Below are 15,376 nucleotides of genomic sequence, written 5' to 3'. Positions count from 1 at the left end.
AAAAATTTATTTAAAAAATCCACGCCATGTGTCAGAACCCTTAAAAAGTTCTTAAAAAAAAATCAAGCCTTTGTAAGAGTCTGAAAATTTGTTAAAAATTATTTTTTTTTTAAATATATATTTTTGTTTGTTTTATGTCTTATGTGTAACCAACCATATCGATTTTTGTTTCTGTAGCGCCCACCCTGATAACTGATAACGCCGTATTTTGACCATTCTATCTCTCAATTTTGTTCAGATTTTTTTCAAAATATAAATAACAAAAAATCCGTTCTATGAATAGATTTGTTAATGAAAAACCCAGAAGAAATTTTGAAAAAAGAGCAATGGAGAGAGGCAAAAAGAGAGCCAGTTTATGGACTCAATGGCCGGTGAAGAGCCCAGACAAGAAAAAATAAATAAATATTCTGAAGTGCGGGGTCACAATACACATTTTTTTTATTTTGAAAAAAATTCAAGACGCATAAAAATTGAGTAGAAAAAAAATAAACATTTGATAGACAGCATAGCTGGCAATTGAAAAAAATTCAAAATCAGATTAGTTGCAGCCAACAAGTGTTTGAAGCTGGCAGTTAAGTTGGAATTTTCGAGGCGAACAACATTTTGAATAAAAAAATATTTACCGGTGAAAACCTAAAAGAAAAAAAAGAAAAAAAAGTTTGGAGAGGTTGTGGAGAGCCTCCTAGAAAAAAAAAAAATTGTGAAAGAAAAGCCTAAAAAACAACATTTTTTATCCTCCTCCAAAGGACTTGTGTCCTTTTGTCTGCACCATGCTCAAGCTGAGCATTGTCTTTGGCCTGTTGGCGTCAATAATCTGGCGCACCACCCCGACAAGCTGTCGCCAGACCCACAATCAAACCCAAAACATCAATCAATTGGCGGCCATCAACATTGAACGCTACATGGATGGGGACCAGCAGCGACCCTGCGACAATTTCTATCAGTATGCCTGTGGCAAATGGTATCAAGTGCATATCGATGAAATGGATTATGGTGATGTACTGGGCCTGATGAACAATGAATTGAATAAGAAGCTGGAGCATTTACTACGAAAATCACCCAATGGCCAGGGTGGAAGCGGCAGTGATGAACAACCGCCACAATCGGTCACCACCACCCCAGAGAATAGTAGTCAGGGTTCCGGCCTGATGTGGGAACAAATGTCATCGCTGTACAATAAAATCCGCACCTATTATAAGTCATGTAAAAAAGTCAAGCCGTATAATTTGAAGAAATATCTGCAGCTGATACAACCCGGTCCGGGGGTCCATTGGTATGTTTTGGCCAAACAGGGCGGCCGCAAATGGAATGCGGATAAATTTGATTGGCTAGAGGCCATAGCAAAGTTACGACTCTACGGTTTAAATGGGGTGCTGCTGAAAGAGCAGGTCCTACCTCGATGGGATGAATCCTCAACCATGAGTATTTATTTGGATAAACCGGATTTGGCGGAAACTTTGGCTATGGGTGAGGGGGTGATCATTGAACTGCTCATGGATATTGGTCAGACCAAACGTTTGGCCAATGAAATTGCCCGTGAGGTCAATAGGTTTGAATTTCAGCTACACAAGCTGCAGGAGCTGGAGGATGAAGAGGGGCCGAAGGAAATGCAGCTGGGTTATTTGCAGGAATATATGCCGCAAATTGATTGGTTGGCCTATTTGAAGGAACTCAAGGGTCCCGACACTGATCTAAGTACCACGGTCATTATTCAAAACATACCCTACATGCGTAGCCTGGTCAAGCTCCTCAACACCGTGGAACCTTCGACCCTATGCAACTACATTATGATAAAATTCCTGCTCTATCTCAAGACCCAGGGACCGGCAGAGATATCCCGGCAAGAATGTATTGCAAGTTTACGCCGGGCCATGCCATTGGCCATGAGTTATGTGGTGGGTCAACACTACTATAAGGATGCGGAAAAAACTGATGCCCAGGTCCAGAAGCTGTTTGAGCACCTCAAGGAGACCTTCTACAACATTTTGTCCGACAATCGCCTACAATTACCCGAGGCCATTGTCCAAACCCAATTGCAAAAAATCCAGGCCATGCAGCTGAGAATAGGCTTTGCACCGCGCAATGTTAGCGGTGATTACTTCAATCTCTACTACGAAAAAGTGACCCTGGATGCAAACAATTTCTATGCAAATCAATTGAGTCTGCTTCGCCTTATGGTCGAGCGCAGCCATGAAGCTTTGGATCCAATAAGTCATCAAAATCTGCTCAATGATGAAGCGGTGATCTCAGCCGAATGGGAGGGCTCCTCCTCCTCTCCATTGTATTTAAAACCCCGCAATATGGTGGTCATACCCTACGGCTTCCTACACATGCCCATCTATCATCGCAATCTCAAGGATATCTATAAATATTCGGTGCTCGGCTTTGCCCTGGCCCATGAAATGATGCATGGCTTCGATTCATCGGGCATAGATTATGATGCCAGTGGCAACATCATGGGTCCTAGTGAGGAGATATCCGCAAATCAGAGATTCATGCAAGGTTTGCGTTGCATGCAAAATGAACTGGCCACGGGTTCGAGGAGCCTCAATGAAAAGCTGGCAGATTATGAGGGGATACGTTTGGCTTTTACGGCCTATTTTTCGAATGCAAGGGGTAATGACACAAGTGGGGGAGGTGCTGGGGCAACAACAAAACATTTACGATCCCGTTTCCTTTCGCAATTCACCCCGCAGCAGGTGTTCTTTATTAATTTTGCCCAATTCTTTTGTGGCAAGGTCCATCCGAAGTTAACACATTCCGCCTATTTGGATCATGCCATGGATGAGTTGAGGGTCCTGCAGACCCTGGCTAATTTTGAGGAATTTTCCAAGGCATTTGGATGTGAGAAGAGGGATAAAATGCAGTCCAGGCATAGGTGTAAATTGTGGTAAACAACTGCGAAATATAAAAATTGTAAATATATAAATAAAATCGGAAAAAAATATATAAATATATCTAAGATCTGGAATTTTTAAATAATATTTTTAGGGGTTATACACAAGTCGTGGATTTCTTAAAGATTTTTTAGGGGTCCTACACAAGGCGTGGATTTTTTTAAAGAATTTTTTTAGGGGTCCTACACAAGGCTTGGATTTTTTTAAAGAATTTTTTTAGGGGTCCTACACAAGGCGTGGATTTTTTAAAGAATTTTTTTAGGGGTCCTACACAAGGCGTGGATTTTTTTAAAGATTTTTTTAGGGGTCCTACACAAGGCGTGGATTTTTTTAAAGATTTTTTTAGGGGTCCTACACAAGGCGTGGATTTTTTTAAAGAATTTTTTTAGGGGTCCTACACAAGGCGTGGATTTTTTTTAAAGAATTTTTTAGGGGTCCTACACAAGGCGTGGATTTTTTTAAAGAATTTTTTAGGGGTCCTACACAAGGCGTGAATTTTTTTAAAGCATTTTTTTAGGGGTCCTACACAAGGCGTGGATTTTTTAAAGAATTTTTTTAGGGGTCCTACACAAGGCGTTGATTTTTTTAAAGAATTTTTTTAGGGGTCCTACACAAGGTGTGGATTTTTTTAAAGAATTTTTTAGGGGTCCTACACAAGGCGTTGATTTTTTTAAAGAATTTTTTTTGGAGGTCCTACACAAGGCGTGGTCCTACACAAGGCGTGGATTTTTTTAAACATATTTTTTAGGGGTCCTACACAAGGCGTGGATTTTTAAACATATTTTTTAGGGGTCCTACACAAGGCGTGGATTTCTTAAAGATCTTTTTAGGGGTCCTACACAAGGCGTGGATTTTTTTAAACATATTTTTAGGGGTCCTACACAAGGCGTGGATTTTTTTAAACATATTTTTAGGGGTCCTACACAAGGCGTGGATTTTTTTAAACATATTTTTAGGGGTCCTACACAAGGCGTGGATGTTCCGCTTATTGTATTTCCTACCCCTAATAAAAATTGATTACAGTTTACATATAAATATATACTCACTTATATTTATGTGAATCGGTGATCATTTGATCCGTCTCTCTCGTCCAGTAGTTCAACGATGTCGGATTCGCCTCAATAAAACATTCCAGCGTTATATTGAAATACATTGGTATGCCAACTAATTGATGGGGTATCCACACCATGGGGGAGACTGCACAAAAAACGAGAGAAGAAGAAAACGAGAATTCAGAGATGTAAAGAAGAAGAAGAAATAATGGGAGAAGAAAATCAAATGCTGAAACTACGTTCTGCCGTAACAACAACAAAATTTACAACAAACAAATAAAAAATTGAATTGAAAATCTTTCGGATGTAATTATCAGTTTGGTCAGAGACGTGGGAATGTGGGGGGGGGGGGGTACTGAAGTGGTAGTAGGTGGGTTTTATTTTGAAGAAGGTCTTTAAATCGTCTAGGTGGAGGTTGGGTTCTCCAACTTTGAGGTCTCAAACTGACCAGTGGTTAATTTGAGTACTCAAACTGACCTGTGGATAATTTGAATCCTCAAACTTTTCTGGGGACAGTTTGAGACTTCAAACTGACCAATCGATAGTTTGAGACCTCAAACTGACCTATGGATAGTTTGAGACCTCAAACGGACCAATGGATAGTTTGAGACGTTAAACTGACATTTGGATAGCTTGAGACCTCAAACTGGCCAATGAATAGTTGGAGACCTCAAACGGGCCCATTGATAGTTCGAGACCGCAAAGTGTCCACCGACAAGTTTGAGGTCTCAAACTATCCATAGGTGGAGGTTGGGACCTCCAACTTGGTCTGTGGACAGTTTGAGACCTTAAACTGACCTGTGGATAATTTGAGTCCTCAAACTGTTCTGGGGACAGTTTGAGACCTCATACTGACTACTGGGTAGTTAGAGACGTCAAACTGACATTTGGATAGATTGAGACCTCAAACTGGCCTATTGATAGTTCGAGACCTCAAACTGTCCATAGTCAAGTTTGAGGTCTCAAACTATCCATAGGTGGATGTTGGGACCTCCAACTTGGTCTGTGGACAGTTTGAGACCTTAAACTGAACTGTGGATAATTGGAGACCTCAAACTGACCAATGGATAGTTTGAGACCTCAAACGGACCAATGGATAGTTTGAGACCTCAAACTGGCTGGTACTGGTACCTCAAACTGTCCATAGTCAAGTTTGAGGTCTCAAAGTGTCCATAGACCAGCTGGAGGTCTCCAACTATCCATTGGTCAGTTTGAGGTCCCAAACTGTCCATAGTCAAGTTTGAGGTCTCAAACTGCCCATAGACCAGCTGAAGGTCGGACGGATACTTTCCATTTTTACAATTTTGTGTCTACAAAAAAAGTTTTTTTTTTTCAACTGAGTTCTCCAACACCCTACGATAAAACCCACCCATTGTCTATTCACGTTGACAATTGATTGTCACGTTTTCCAAACCATTTCCAATCAGACTGACACAAAACGAAAGACAAAAAACCTTTTCATTTCGAAACTTTACTTACAGTCAACGCTAACTTTAATTCGTTTCGAGACACTGGGTGGTACACCATTGGTGGCTATGCACAAATAGGCACCCATATGGAGACGTGAGATACGTTCCAATTCCAGAGATTCACCTTCGACTTCGCTAACTGGAAAAAATAAAAAATAAGATTAGAAAAAATTTGATAATCAGAATCAGGTAACCAGGTAACAGCTACCCTTAACCCTTTGCCCTCCTTCCCCACCCCTCTAGAACTTACCTTCCGTACTTTTATTGAGGACAATTTTCAAACCATCATCACGTTTCCATCGTATCGATGGTTCGGGACTACCTTTCGCCTTGCAACGCAGGGTGACATTATCGCCTTCACGCACAATGACATCACTGGAGGTCAATGCATCATCGATATTGGGCGGAACTGGAACGAAAGAGAAGAAAGAAAACAACAACATCGAATTAGTTAATTAAATACGCATGATAAACAAAAACAACAACAACACTTAAATACCCCACCCCCCTTGAACCATTTAAAATTTTTAAATTTATTTTAAATCAGAACTTAGCCACAATTAGGCCAAACCGGTTAAAGGTTGCTTGCGTAATTCGGTTAAACGCTTGACGAACGCATCAGCAGCCACCTGTCTTTGCAGATTCCCACATATATTTTGTATTATGTCTCAGACTTAATTCCGGAAGCTTATGAATTAATTAATTACCCGTTTTAAATTCACAAAAATATTCAGTGGGTTAAATGCGGTCAGATACCAAATAAGTGTGTCAATTGCCTGATTGGCGTCATGAATTGGAAATATAATTATAAATCGAATATATACAATTTTTTTTCAGGGGCTAATTCATGGCGTTGATTTTTATACCCTACCCAACTATGTTGTCAGGGTATTACAGCTTTGTGCAGCCCCAAGAGTTTGTAACGACGCGAAATATTGATCCTAGACCCACCTTAAAGTATACCGATCGTCATATCTCGATTAGCTGAGTTGATTTATGCATGTGTGTTCGTCCGTCCGTCTATCCATTTTAATTTGTACACACGATATAGGCCACAGTTATGAATCCATCTTCACGAAATATTGCATGTAGGATGGGTTCTGCCCAACGAAAACCCCTATTGTTTTTGGTAAAGATCGGTTAATGTTTAGGGGATGATATGGACCAAATACTTTATTTTGTCGGTTTTTCTGGTCTCTCCAGAGGCCACAATTATGGCCCGAACATCGCGAAATTTTACATGGAGAAGGGCATTGGACCAAAGAATAAGCATGCCTGTTTGGATATAGATCAGTCAATATTTATCGGTCAAATGGACCCTAACTTTTGCGTGAAAAATTACCAAAATTTGTATTCTATGGCGTATAGATTTACGCCTGAAGGACATAGACCCGAGCAGTTGATAGTATATCAAGATGAGTGGTTGACCTTCAAACTAATACCAATTATATGGTTTTATGTCCTCGGAATATTTACAGGTGCTCAAGTATTCAGCTATTATTTAGTAACCCATTACCATATTGGAGGACGGAAAAATAGCGCTGATCTCTTTGAAATGTTCCATGATATTCCAGTTATGGTCAAGGACAATGCCCATAATTTTCGATGATGATCAGTTAATAATTTTGGGATGAAGTGGACCGAAAACTTAATTTGTTGTGTTGTTTTTTTCGATTCAATATATAGTCTACAATTATAAACCGAACATCACAACACAACCCACGGTTAATGGAATATGGACAAGTAATTAGAAGAGCTGTACTGAATATTGGTAATATTCGCAAAATATGTCAGTGTAAGAAAGATGTGCTGTTTTGACCTCTAATAGGGCAAGTGGTTGCAAATATCACGAAAAATTGCCCAGGCTCGGAATAAACATCTGTAGAAATTTAGAGTTCCGTGGCAGTTGTGTAGGGTATCGTATGGTCGGCCCCGCCTGACTATACTGCTCATTGGTTTTAAATTATTTTTCCAAGGGTCAATACAAGGCGTGGATTTTTTATACCCTCCACCATAGTATGGAGGGTATATTAATTTTTGCTTTTCCGTTTGTAACTCGAAGATGAGCTATATCGGTCCACGTTTAGGCATAGCTCCCATATAAGGGTACCCCCCAACTTTCGATATTTTCGGGTTCTTGAGCGATTTTTTCCACCGAATTCGCCGTAATTTGGTATTTTGTAGTCGTATATGGTAGCAAATCTCCCTACCAAAATTATTAATACTTTTTGTGGTAGTCCCCAAATAACCACTTTTTTATACCCGCCACTATAGTTTGGAGGGTATATTATTTTTTTTTCCGTTTGTAACTCATCGAAATATTCAATTCTGACCATATAAAGTATATATATATTCTTGATCAGGGTAAAATTCTAAGACAATCTAGCCATGTCCGTCCGTCCGTCCTTCTGTTGTAATCACGCTGTCTTCTGAAGAAATTCAGATAGGGTGCTGAAATTTTGCATGGGTTTGTCTTTTGTCTGCAGGCAGGTCAAGTTCGAAGATGGGATATATCGGTGCACGTTTAGGGATAGCTCCCATATAACAGTACCCCCCAATTTTCGGTATTTTAGGGTTCTTGCGTAAAATTCGAGCGTAAAATTCTATGACGACTTAGCCATATCCGTCTGTCTGTTGTAATCACTCTAACGTCTAAACGAATTGAGATAGATCGCCAAAATTTTGCATAGAGTCTTTTGTCTGCAGGCAGGACTAGTTGGAAGATGGGATATATCGGTCCACGTTTAGCCATAGCTCACATATAAGGGTATCCTCCAATTTTCGGTATTTTGGGGTTCTGGAACGCGTTTTTCAACCGAACTCGCTGCAATTTGATATTTTATTATCGCATATGGTAACAAATCTCCGCACCAAAAATTGTTAATAATCACCCCACACTGAGGTACAGGGTATTATGTCTTTGTGCATATGTTTGTAACAGGCAAAAGGAAACGAGATAGACACATGGTTCCTTTTGAGAATATACATAGAATCATTTTCTGAGTCGATTTATGCATGTCTGTCCGTCCGTCTGTAGATGTTCAATTGTAAACAAAGTACAGGTCGCATTTATGATCCGATTTGGATGAAATTTGGCACAGCTCACTTATTTAGCCCAAGGACGAACCCTGTTGAAATTGGGAAAAATCAGTTCAGATTTAGATATAGCTCCCGTATATAGTTTCGTCCGATTTAATGCGAACGGTCACTATATATCTTTCGATTTGCACGAAGTTTGGCAAAATGAACTGAATTATGTCTACGATAACGTGTGCTAAATTTCGTAAAAATCGGTTCAGATTTAGATATAGCCCCCATATATATTTTTGTCCGATTTTAGGTAAACAATGCATCAAAGTCCCTTTAAGTGCTTCGATTTGCAGAAAATTTGGCACAACGTACTGAATTAAGTCCAGAATGATGTGTGCAAAGTTTCGTGAAAATCGGTTCAGATTTAGATATAGCTCCCATACATATTTCCGTCCGATTTAAGGTAAATGGTGCACCAAAGTCCCCAAAAATCTTTCGATTTGCACGAAATTTGGTACAGCGTAATGAATTAGATCTAGAATGATGTGTGTCAAGTTTCTTGATAATCGGTTCAGATTTGGATATAGCTCACATATATATTTTCTTCCGATTTAAGGTAAATGGTGTACCAAAGTCCCTATATATCTTTCGATTTGAACGAAATTTGGCATAGTGAACTGAATTAAGTCTACGATAACGTGTGGTAAGTTTCGTACAAACCGGTTCAGATTTAGATATAGCTCCCATATATGTTCGTCCGATTTTATGTAAATGGTGCACCAAAGTCCCTATATGTCTTTCGATTTGCACGAAATTTTGCATGGAGTACTGAATTGAGTCTAGAATGATGAGTGGTGAGTTTCAGGAAACTCGGTTCAGATTTCGATATAGCTCCCATATATGTTCGTCCGATTTTATGTAAATGGTGCACCAAAGTCCCTATATGTCTTTCGATTTGCACGAAATTTTGCATGGAGTACTGAATTATGTCTAGAATGATGTGTGTTAAGTTTCGTGAAAATCGGTTCAGATTTAGATATAGCTCTCATATATATTTTCGTCCGATTTTAGGTAAACGGGGCTCCAAAGCCCTTATATATATTTCGATTTGAACGAAATTTGGCACGATGTACTCAATTTAGTCTAGAGTGACATGTGTTAAGTTTCGAGAAAATTGGCTCAGATTTAGATATAGCTCTCATATATAGCTTTGTCCGATAATATGTAAATGGTGCACAAAAGTCCCTATATATCTTTCGATTTGCGCGAAATTTTGCATGGTATCGTGAATTTAAGCTAGAATGATGTATGTCAAGTCTCGAGAAAATCGGGCAAGATTTAGATATAGCTCCCATATATTTTTTTCCGATTTAAGGTAAATGGGGCTCCAAAAACCCTATATATCTTTCGATTTGCACGTAATTTGGCATTAAGTCTAGAACGATGAGTGTTAAGATACGTGAAAATCGGTTCAGATTTAGATACAGCTTCCATATGCATTTTCGTCTGATGGCGCACCAATGTAGCTATATATCTTTCGATTTGCACGAAATTAGACACAGCGTACAGATGCAGCCATAGCTTCCATATGTATTCCGAAAGGGTGTCTGATTGTAATTATTTTTAACAGTGCGGCGAACCGAATAGCATGTATCAATTTTGCTATAAATCGTTTTCCATAAATTTGTCCCTGGGTACGCAGACGACTCTAAATCTGCCCGAATGAAATTAAATTTACCACAGGTGCAGAAAGACATGAGTACGTTCCTTCGAAGGAACATTGACATTGCAAGTGTAAGGATACATATGTACAATATACCCAAAGTGGTGAAGGGTCTTACATAGTCGGCCCAGTCCGACTTTACTACTTCCCTTACTAGTTTATATTAAAATAGTTATCTAATTTGTTCCGCTCTTTGAGTTTGGTTCTAAGACTCTGTTGTAATCATTTCACCTGCGAAGGATATGGAAATAAAAAGCTAGAACTTAAGGTTCGATAATTAACTATAGCCCGAATTTAGGACTAGCCCCTGTGTGGAAGGTACCAGAAGGAGTGGACCGATATTCCCCATCTTCGAACTTGAACTAAGATTGGAAGAAATAATAAGATGGCCAAAGTTTGGATGGAATCTAAATTTTTTGAAACGGATTTGGTCCACAGAAACTTGGGCTCTAGGACCAATATTTCGATGAGCCACATTTTGACCCTGTTAAAGTGTATACAACCTCATTAGCCATAAGGCTGAGGGTATAATTATCCATTAAAAATTTCTGAAATTTGTATTACGGTTTACATAATAGGTTAGTGGAAATGTCGGTATAGGTCCACTTTTTGATATTTTACTTGTGAGAATATGTATGTTGGAGGGTATCCCAGTTCGGCCCGGCCGCTTTTTCACTTGCTTATATTAAAATAGTTAACTGATTTGTTCGTTTTTTAGGTTACTATTCCATCATAATATGGGGAATATGCTTTACTCGAAATAGACCGTTTATACCCTACATAGTATGGAATTGTAAGACGATTTAGTCGATTTTTTTCACTCTGTTGTAATCATTCTTCCTTTGGAGGATATCAATATAAAACACTAGTAGGTCAGGTTCGAGAATGACTATATCGGCCCGATTTGTGCATAGCCCGTATATAAAACCATTCGGCTTAAATTTAGGTATTTGGTACACTATTTACCTAAAATCGGACTAAACTATATTTGGGAGCTATATCTTAATCTGAACCGATTGTCCAAAGGCCAAATAAATGAGCTGTACCAAATTTATCCAATTTGAATAACATGGCCGGACAGACGGACGGAATGCAAAAATCGACTCAGAATGTGTTTATATGCTTATCTCGTTTTTGCTCGCTTTTGCCTGTAACAGACTTATGTACAAGGACATTAGCTTCGAAATTGGGATATATCGGTCCTTTATTAGGAATAAACCTTGATATTATTAAAACGCCAAATATTCTTCCCACACAATGTTGTCAATATTGATCCCGCTTTAGTTATGCCCTCTAAATTACAGTATTTTAAAGATTTTATTTTTTCAACAATCGATTGGTAGAATTGTCGTTATAGGTCCACTTTTGTGGTATGTTCCCCATATTTTCATTTCACGTAACTGAAAGTATTCCTATGGTGGAGGGTATCCAAAGTTCGGCCCGGCCGAACTTAATGCTTTTTTCATAGCTATCCATTTGTTTGGTGTTCTAAATTTTTCAGAAATCTCCGACAGCTCTCTCTCTGTATCAATTTGCAATGCATTTTACCAAAAACCTTGAACCTGAATTGTTGCTACACTGTCTGAAGAACCTTATCAGCCGGTAACTAAAAAAAAATACCAAAATATTAGGAGAGCTAAAAATATATTTCATAATTTTTCCAAATTATTTGCTAGTTTTTAAGAAGCTTTCAGTTCGGCAAGATAAGAAAAGAAAAAAATCATTCGGCGGAATGAGAAACTATAGAAGTTAACAGACATTGAAGAAAAAAAATCGAAATGGAAAGTAAAACTGCGTTCATTTTCCGAGTTGTGCTATACGGTTTGGTGGCCTCTGTGTTGACCCAGACCCCCAGTGAAGATGTGCGACAATTACAAACTATCGAAGTGTCCATAAATCGCAATGCCAACCCTTGTGTAAATTTTTATGAATATGCCTGTGGCAATTGGTCTGCCAGCCATCCCAATGACATCGAGATGGATTTAGAATCTGTGATTCGGCAAAAACATGTTTTGGATTATATGCAGTTTATGGCCGAGGAATATCCTCTACAGGAGTTCGACGCAGATTATCAGCAAAATTTCGTCGACAAGACATTGGCCTATTTCTATTCATGTATTGCGGAATTTGAAAGCTATGATGTTTTGAAATATTTGGAAGAGATAAAACCTGGCGCCGGCCTGGAATGGCCTTTGGTGGAGGTAATGCAACGTCAGCGCAATGGTAAACCCTATGTGGCTCCCAACGTTTGGCCAGTGGGGAAATTTCACTTATTTACCCTGCTGGGTAAGTTGAGTAGTTACGGATTCGAAAGTGGCCTTATTGACTATGCATGGGTGGAGATGAAGGGCAGGCAGGTTATGAAGATATGGGTCCCCGAATTACCGGAACTGCAGAAGAATTTGCTGAGAACAATTTTACGTGAAATGAAGCTACCCAAACGTCTGATACGAAAATATTATTTAGATATGATAAGACTGCATCAAGAATTGCAGGGATTTTTGGAGACATATATGCAGGATGAGGAATCGGATCATGTGGAATATGAAATACCCTATCGAGGGCTTAAACATGACCTGCAACATTTGTATCGTTTTATAAGTCAAATTGATCCGCCCAGCAAACATAAAACGCACAGTGTGGCCTTTATTTCCGATGTGGATTATTTCGCTAAGTTGTTGTTGGAATTCCGCAATCCCCATAAAGTCCAAAGGCTGTGTAATTATCTGATGTTGCAGTTTTTAATTTATCTGAAATATACCCAGCCGGAAAATTGTTTCTACACCATTAAAAATCGTCTACATTTGCCATTCGATTATCTCTATTCGAAGTATTTCTATCATCCTCAGGCTGAGGAGTATAATAGCCACCTAAGTCTATTGAGTACGAAGATTTATCGGAATATTTTTGGGCTAATTAAAGAAAATCGTTTAGATTTATCAGCGGATCAGGTGAAGGAGCTGAAACAACAACTACTCAACATAACCTCAAATATTGGAAATTTGCCCGAGAACATAAATTTCCAGCTGCTTGAGGAATTATATGGCAATCTGCCGAATATGGATGCGGAAAAGTTCTATAGTAACGACCTGCAGGCATTGCGCCATCAAAACTGGTTACGTTACCACTGTCCTTCCAAGGTGATATGCATTCCGCAATTCCCCGTCCTACCCCGCTACGATGTCAGCAATAATAATGTGGTCATACCCTTTGCTGCCCTGCAGACTCCCGTCTATCACCTCGATTTGGATCCAATATTTTCTCTCTCAACCTTTGGTTTCCTATTGGCTCAAAGCTATGCCCAGTCCATAAATGTCGATAACCTACAACATATAAGCGAACGCTTTGAACACCTCCAACAACATCCGAATATCAAATGTATGCAGCAGCAAGAACCGAGTGATTATATCGATGAACGTATTGCCGATTTAATGGGTGCCCGTATCGCCTATCAGGCCTATGCCCAGGAATATAAATATAATTTGCAGCCCAAATTTACCACCATACCCTGGCGACAATTATTTTTCCTAAATATGGCTCAGATATTTTGTTCCAAAAATCCGGAAGATTTGGAGGGAGGTGACATGGAGGGTGATACATCGATGACACGACTCAATCAAATTGCCATGAATTTGGAGATATTCGGTGAGGCATTTCAATGCCCGATGGGTAGTGAAATGAATCCGGCAAGGAAGTGTAGATATCTTTAGATTAAAAATAAATTATGAAATAAAAATTATTCGCAGAATTTGCGGAATTTTTATTAAAATATTTTCTCAAGGGTCCTATACAAGGCGCGGAGGGTAAAAAAAATTATTTAAAAAATTCACTCCTTACATGGAAGCCTTAAAAATTATTTAAACCAGTAAAGAAAGTAGTAAAGTCGGACGGGGCCGACTATATGATACCCTTCACCACTTAGGGTATATTCAACAGATGAATCCTAACAGACGTCACATTTTAAAAGGACCATCAAAATGAAATTGGATCCATAAACATATCATTCGGCAACCTATACTAATTTTTTCATTTGGTCAGATATAGAAGCTATATCCAAATCTGAACCGATTTCAGGAAATTTAACACACATCATTCTAGACCTAATTCATTACGCTGTGCCAAATTTCGCAACCGAAGATATAAAGGGACTTTGGTGGACCATTTACATTAAATCGGACGAAAATATATATGGGAGCTATATCTAAATCTGAACCGATTTTCAGGAAACTTAGCACACATCATTCTATACTTCATTCATTACGCTGTGCCAAATTTCGTGCAAATCGAAAGATATATAGGGACTTTGGTGCACCAGTTACATAAAATCGGACGAAACAATATATAGGAGCTATATCTAAATATGAACCGATTTTCACCAAACTCAGCACACATCATTCTGCATCTAATACAGAACGCTCTGCCAAATTTCGTGTGAATCGAATGATATATAGGAACTTTGTTGCACCATTTACGTAAAATCGGACGAAACTATATATAGGAGCTATATCTATATCTGAAACGATTTTCACGAAACTTAGCACACATCATCCTAGGCCTAATTCATTACGTTGTGCCAAATTTCGTGCAAATCGAAAGACATATAGGGACTTTGGTGCACAATTTACATAAAATCGGACTAAACTATATATGGCAGCTATATCTAAATTTGAACCGATTTTCACGAAACTTAGCACACATCAATCTGGACCTAAATCAGTACGCTATGCCAAATTTCATGCAAATCGAGGGGTATATGTTGACTTTGGTACACCGTTTACATTAAATCGGACGAAAATATATGTGGGAGCTATATCTAAATATGAACCGATTTTCTCGAAACTTAACACACATCATTCTGGATCTAATTCAGTACCCTATGAAAACTTACGTACAAATTAAATGATATATAGGGACTTTGGAACACCATTTACCTAAAATCGGACAAAACTATATATGGGAGCTACATCTAAATTTGAACCGATTTTCACGAAACTGGGCACACATCATTCTGGACCTAAATCAGTACGCTATGCCAAGTTTCGTGCAAATCGGAAGATATATAGGGACTTTGGTGCCTATATCGGAGGAAAATGTATATGGTAGCTATATCTAAATCTGAACCGATTTTCACCAATTTCAATAGGGTTCGTCATTGGGCCAAATAAGTGAACTGTGCCCAATTTCATGCAAATCGGATCATAAATG

At 38.8% G+C, this 15,376-nt stretch overlaps 3 protein-coding genes across 3 annotated transcripts; 2 read left to right on the top strand and 1 right to left on the bottom strand.

Annotated features, from left to right (window-relative positions):
- The first annotated feature begins 767 nt into the window (after positions 1–767).
- Positions 768–2,894, top strand: LOC133337188 (neprilysin-4). Its single transcript, XM_061545443.1, has one exon. The coding sequence runs from the start codon at positions 771–773 to the stop codon at positions 2,892–2,894; it is 2,124 nt and encodes a 707-aa protein (XP_061401427.1). The 5' UTR covers positions 768–770.
- A 1,045-nt stretch (positions 2,895–3,939) lies between these two features.
- On the bottom strand, positions 3,940–5,885 carry LOC133337187 (lachesin-like). Its single transcript, XM_061545442.1, has 4 exons — positions 5,882–5,885; positions 5,669–5,827; positions 5,429–5,557; positions 3,940–4,094 (listed from the first exon to the last, which is right to left on the bottom strand). The coding sequence occupies exons 1-4, from the start codon at positions 5,883–5,885 to the stop codon at positions 3,940–3,942; spliced, it is 447 nt and encodes a 148-aa protein (XP_061401426.1).
- A 6,064-nt stretch (positions 5,886–11,949) lies between these two features.
- Positions 11,950–13,881, top strand: LOC133337186 (neprilysin-1-like). The gene has a single exon (XM_061545441.1). It carries the CDS (start codon positions 11,950–11,952, stop codon positions 13,879–13,881), a length of 1,932 nt encoding a protein of 643 aa, XP_061401425.1.
- The last annotated feature ends 1,495 nt before the right edge of the window (positions 13,882–15,376 follow it).

Source organism: Musca vetustissima, unplaced genomic scaffold (genome assembly GCF_032173495.1).
Source record: "Musca vetustissima isolate MV318-11 ecotype Yass unplaced genomic scaffold, APGP_CSIRO_Mvet_v1 utg88968, whole genome shotgun sequence".
Classification (NCBI taxonomy): Eukaryota; Metazoa; Arthropoda; class Insecta; order Diptera; family Muscidae; genus Musca; species Musca vetustissima.
Note: the sequence above shows the minus strand (reverse complement) of the source record. Positions and strands in the feature narration are given on the sequence as shown.

Coding starts and splice junctions, on each gene's coding strand:
- LOC133337188 (XM_061545443.1), top strand. CDS start 771: ATGCTCAAGCTGAGCATTGTCTTTGGCCTGTTGGCGTCAATAATCTGG.
- LOC133337187 (XM_061545442.1), bottom strand. Junction 5,558..5,668: donor CCTCAATAAAAGTACGGAAG/GTAAGTTCTAGA, acceptor TATTTTTTCCAG/TTAGCGAAGTCGAAGGTGAA. Junction 4,095..5,428: donor AATTAAAGTTAGCGTTGACT/GTAAGTAAAGTT, acceptor TTTTTTGTGCAG/TCTCCCCCATGGTGTGGATA.
- LOC133337186 (XM_061545441.1), top strand. CDS start 11,950: ATGGAAAGTAAAACTGCGTTCATTTTCCGAGTTGTGCTATACGGTTTG.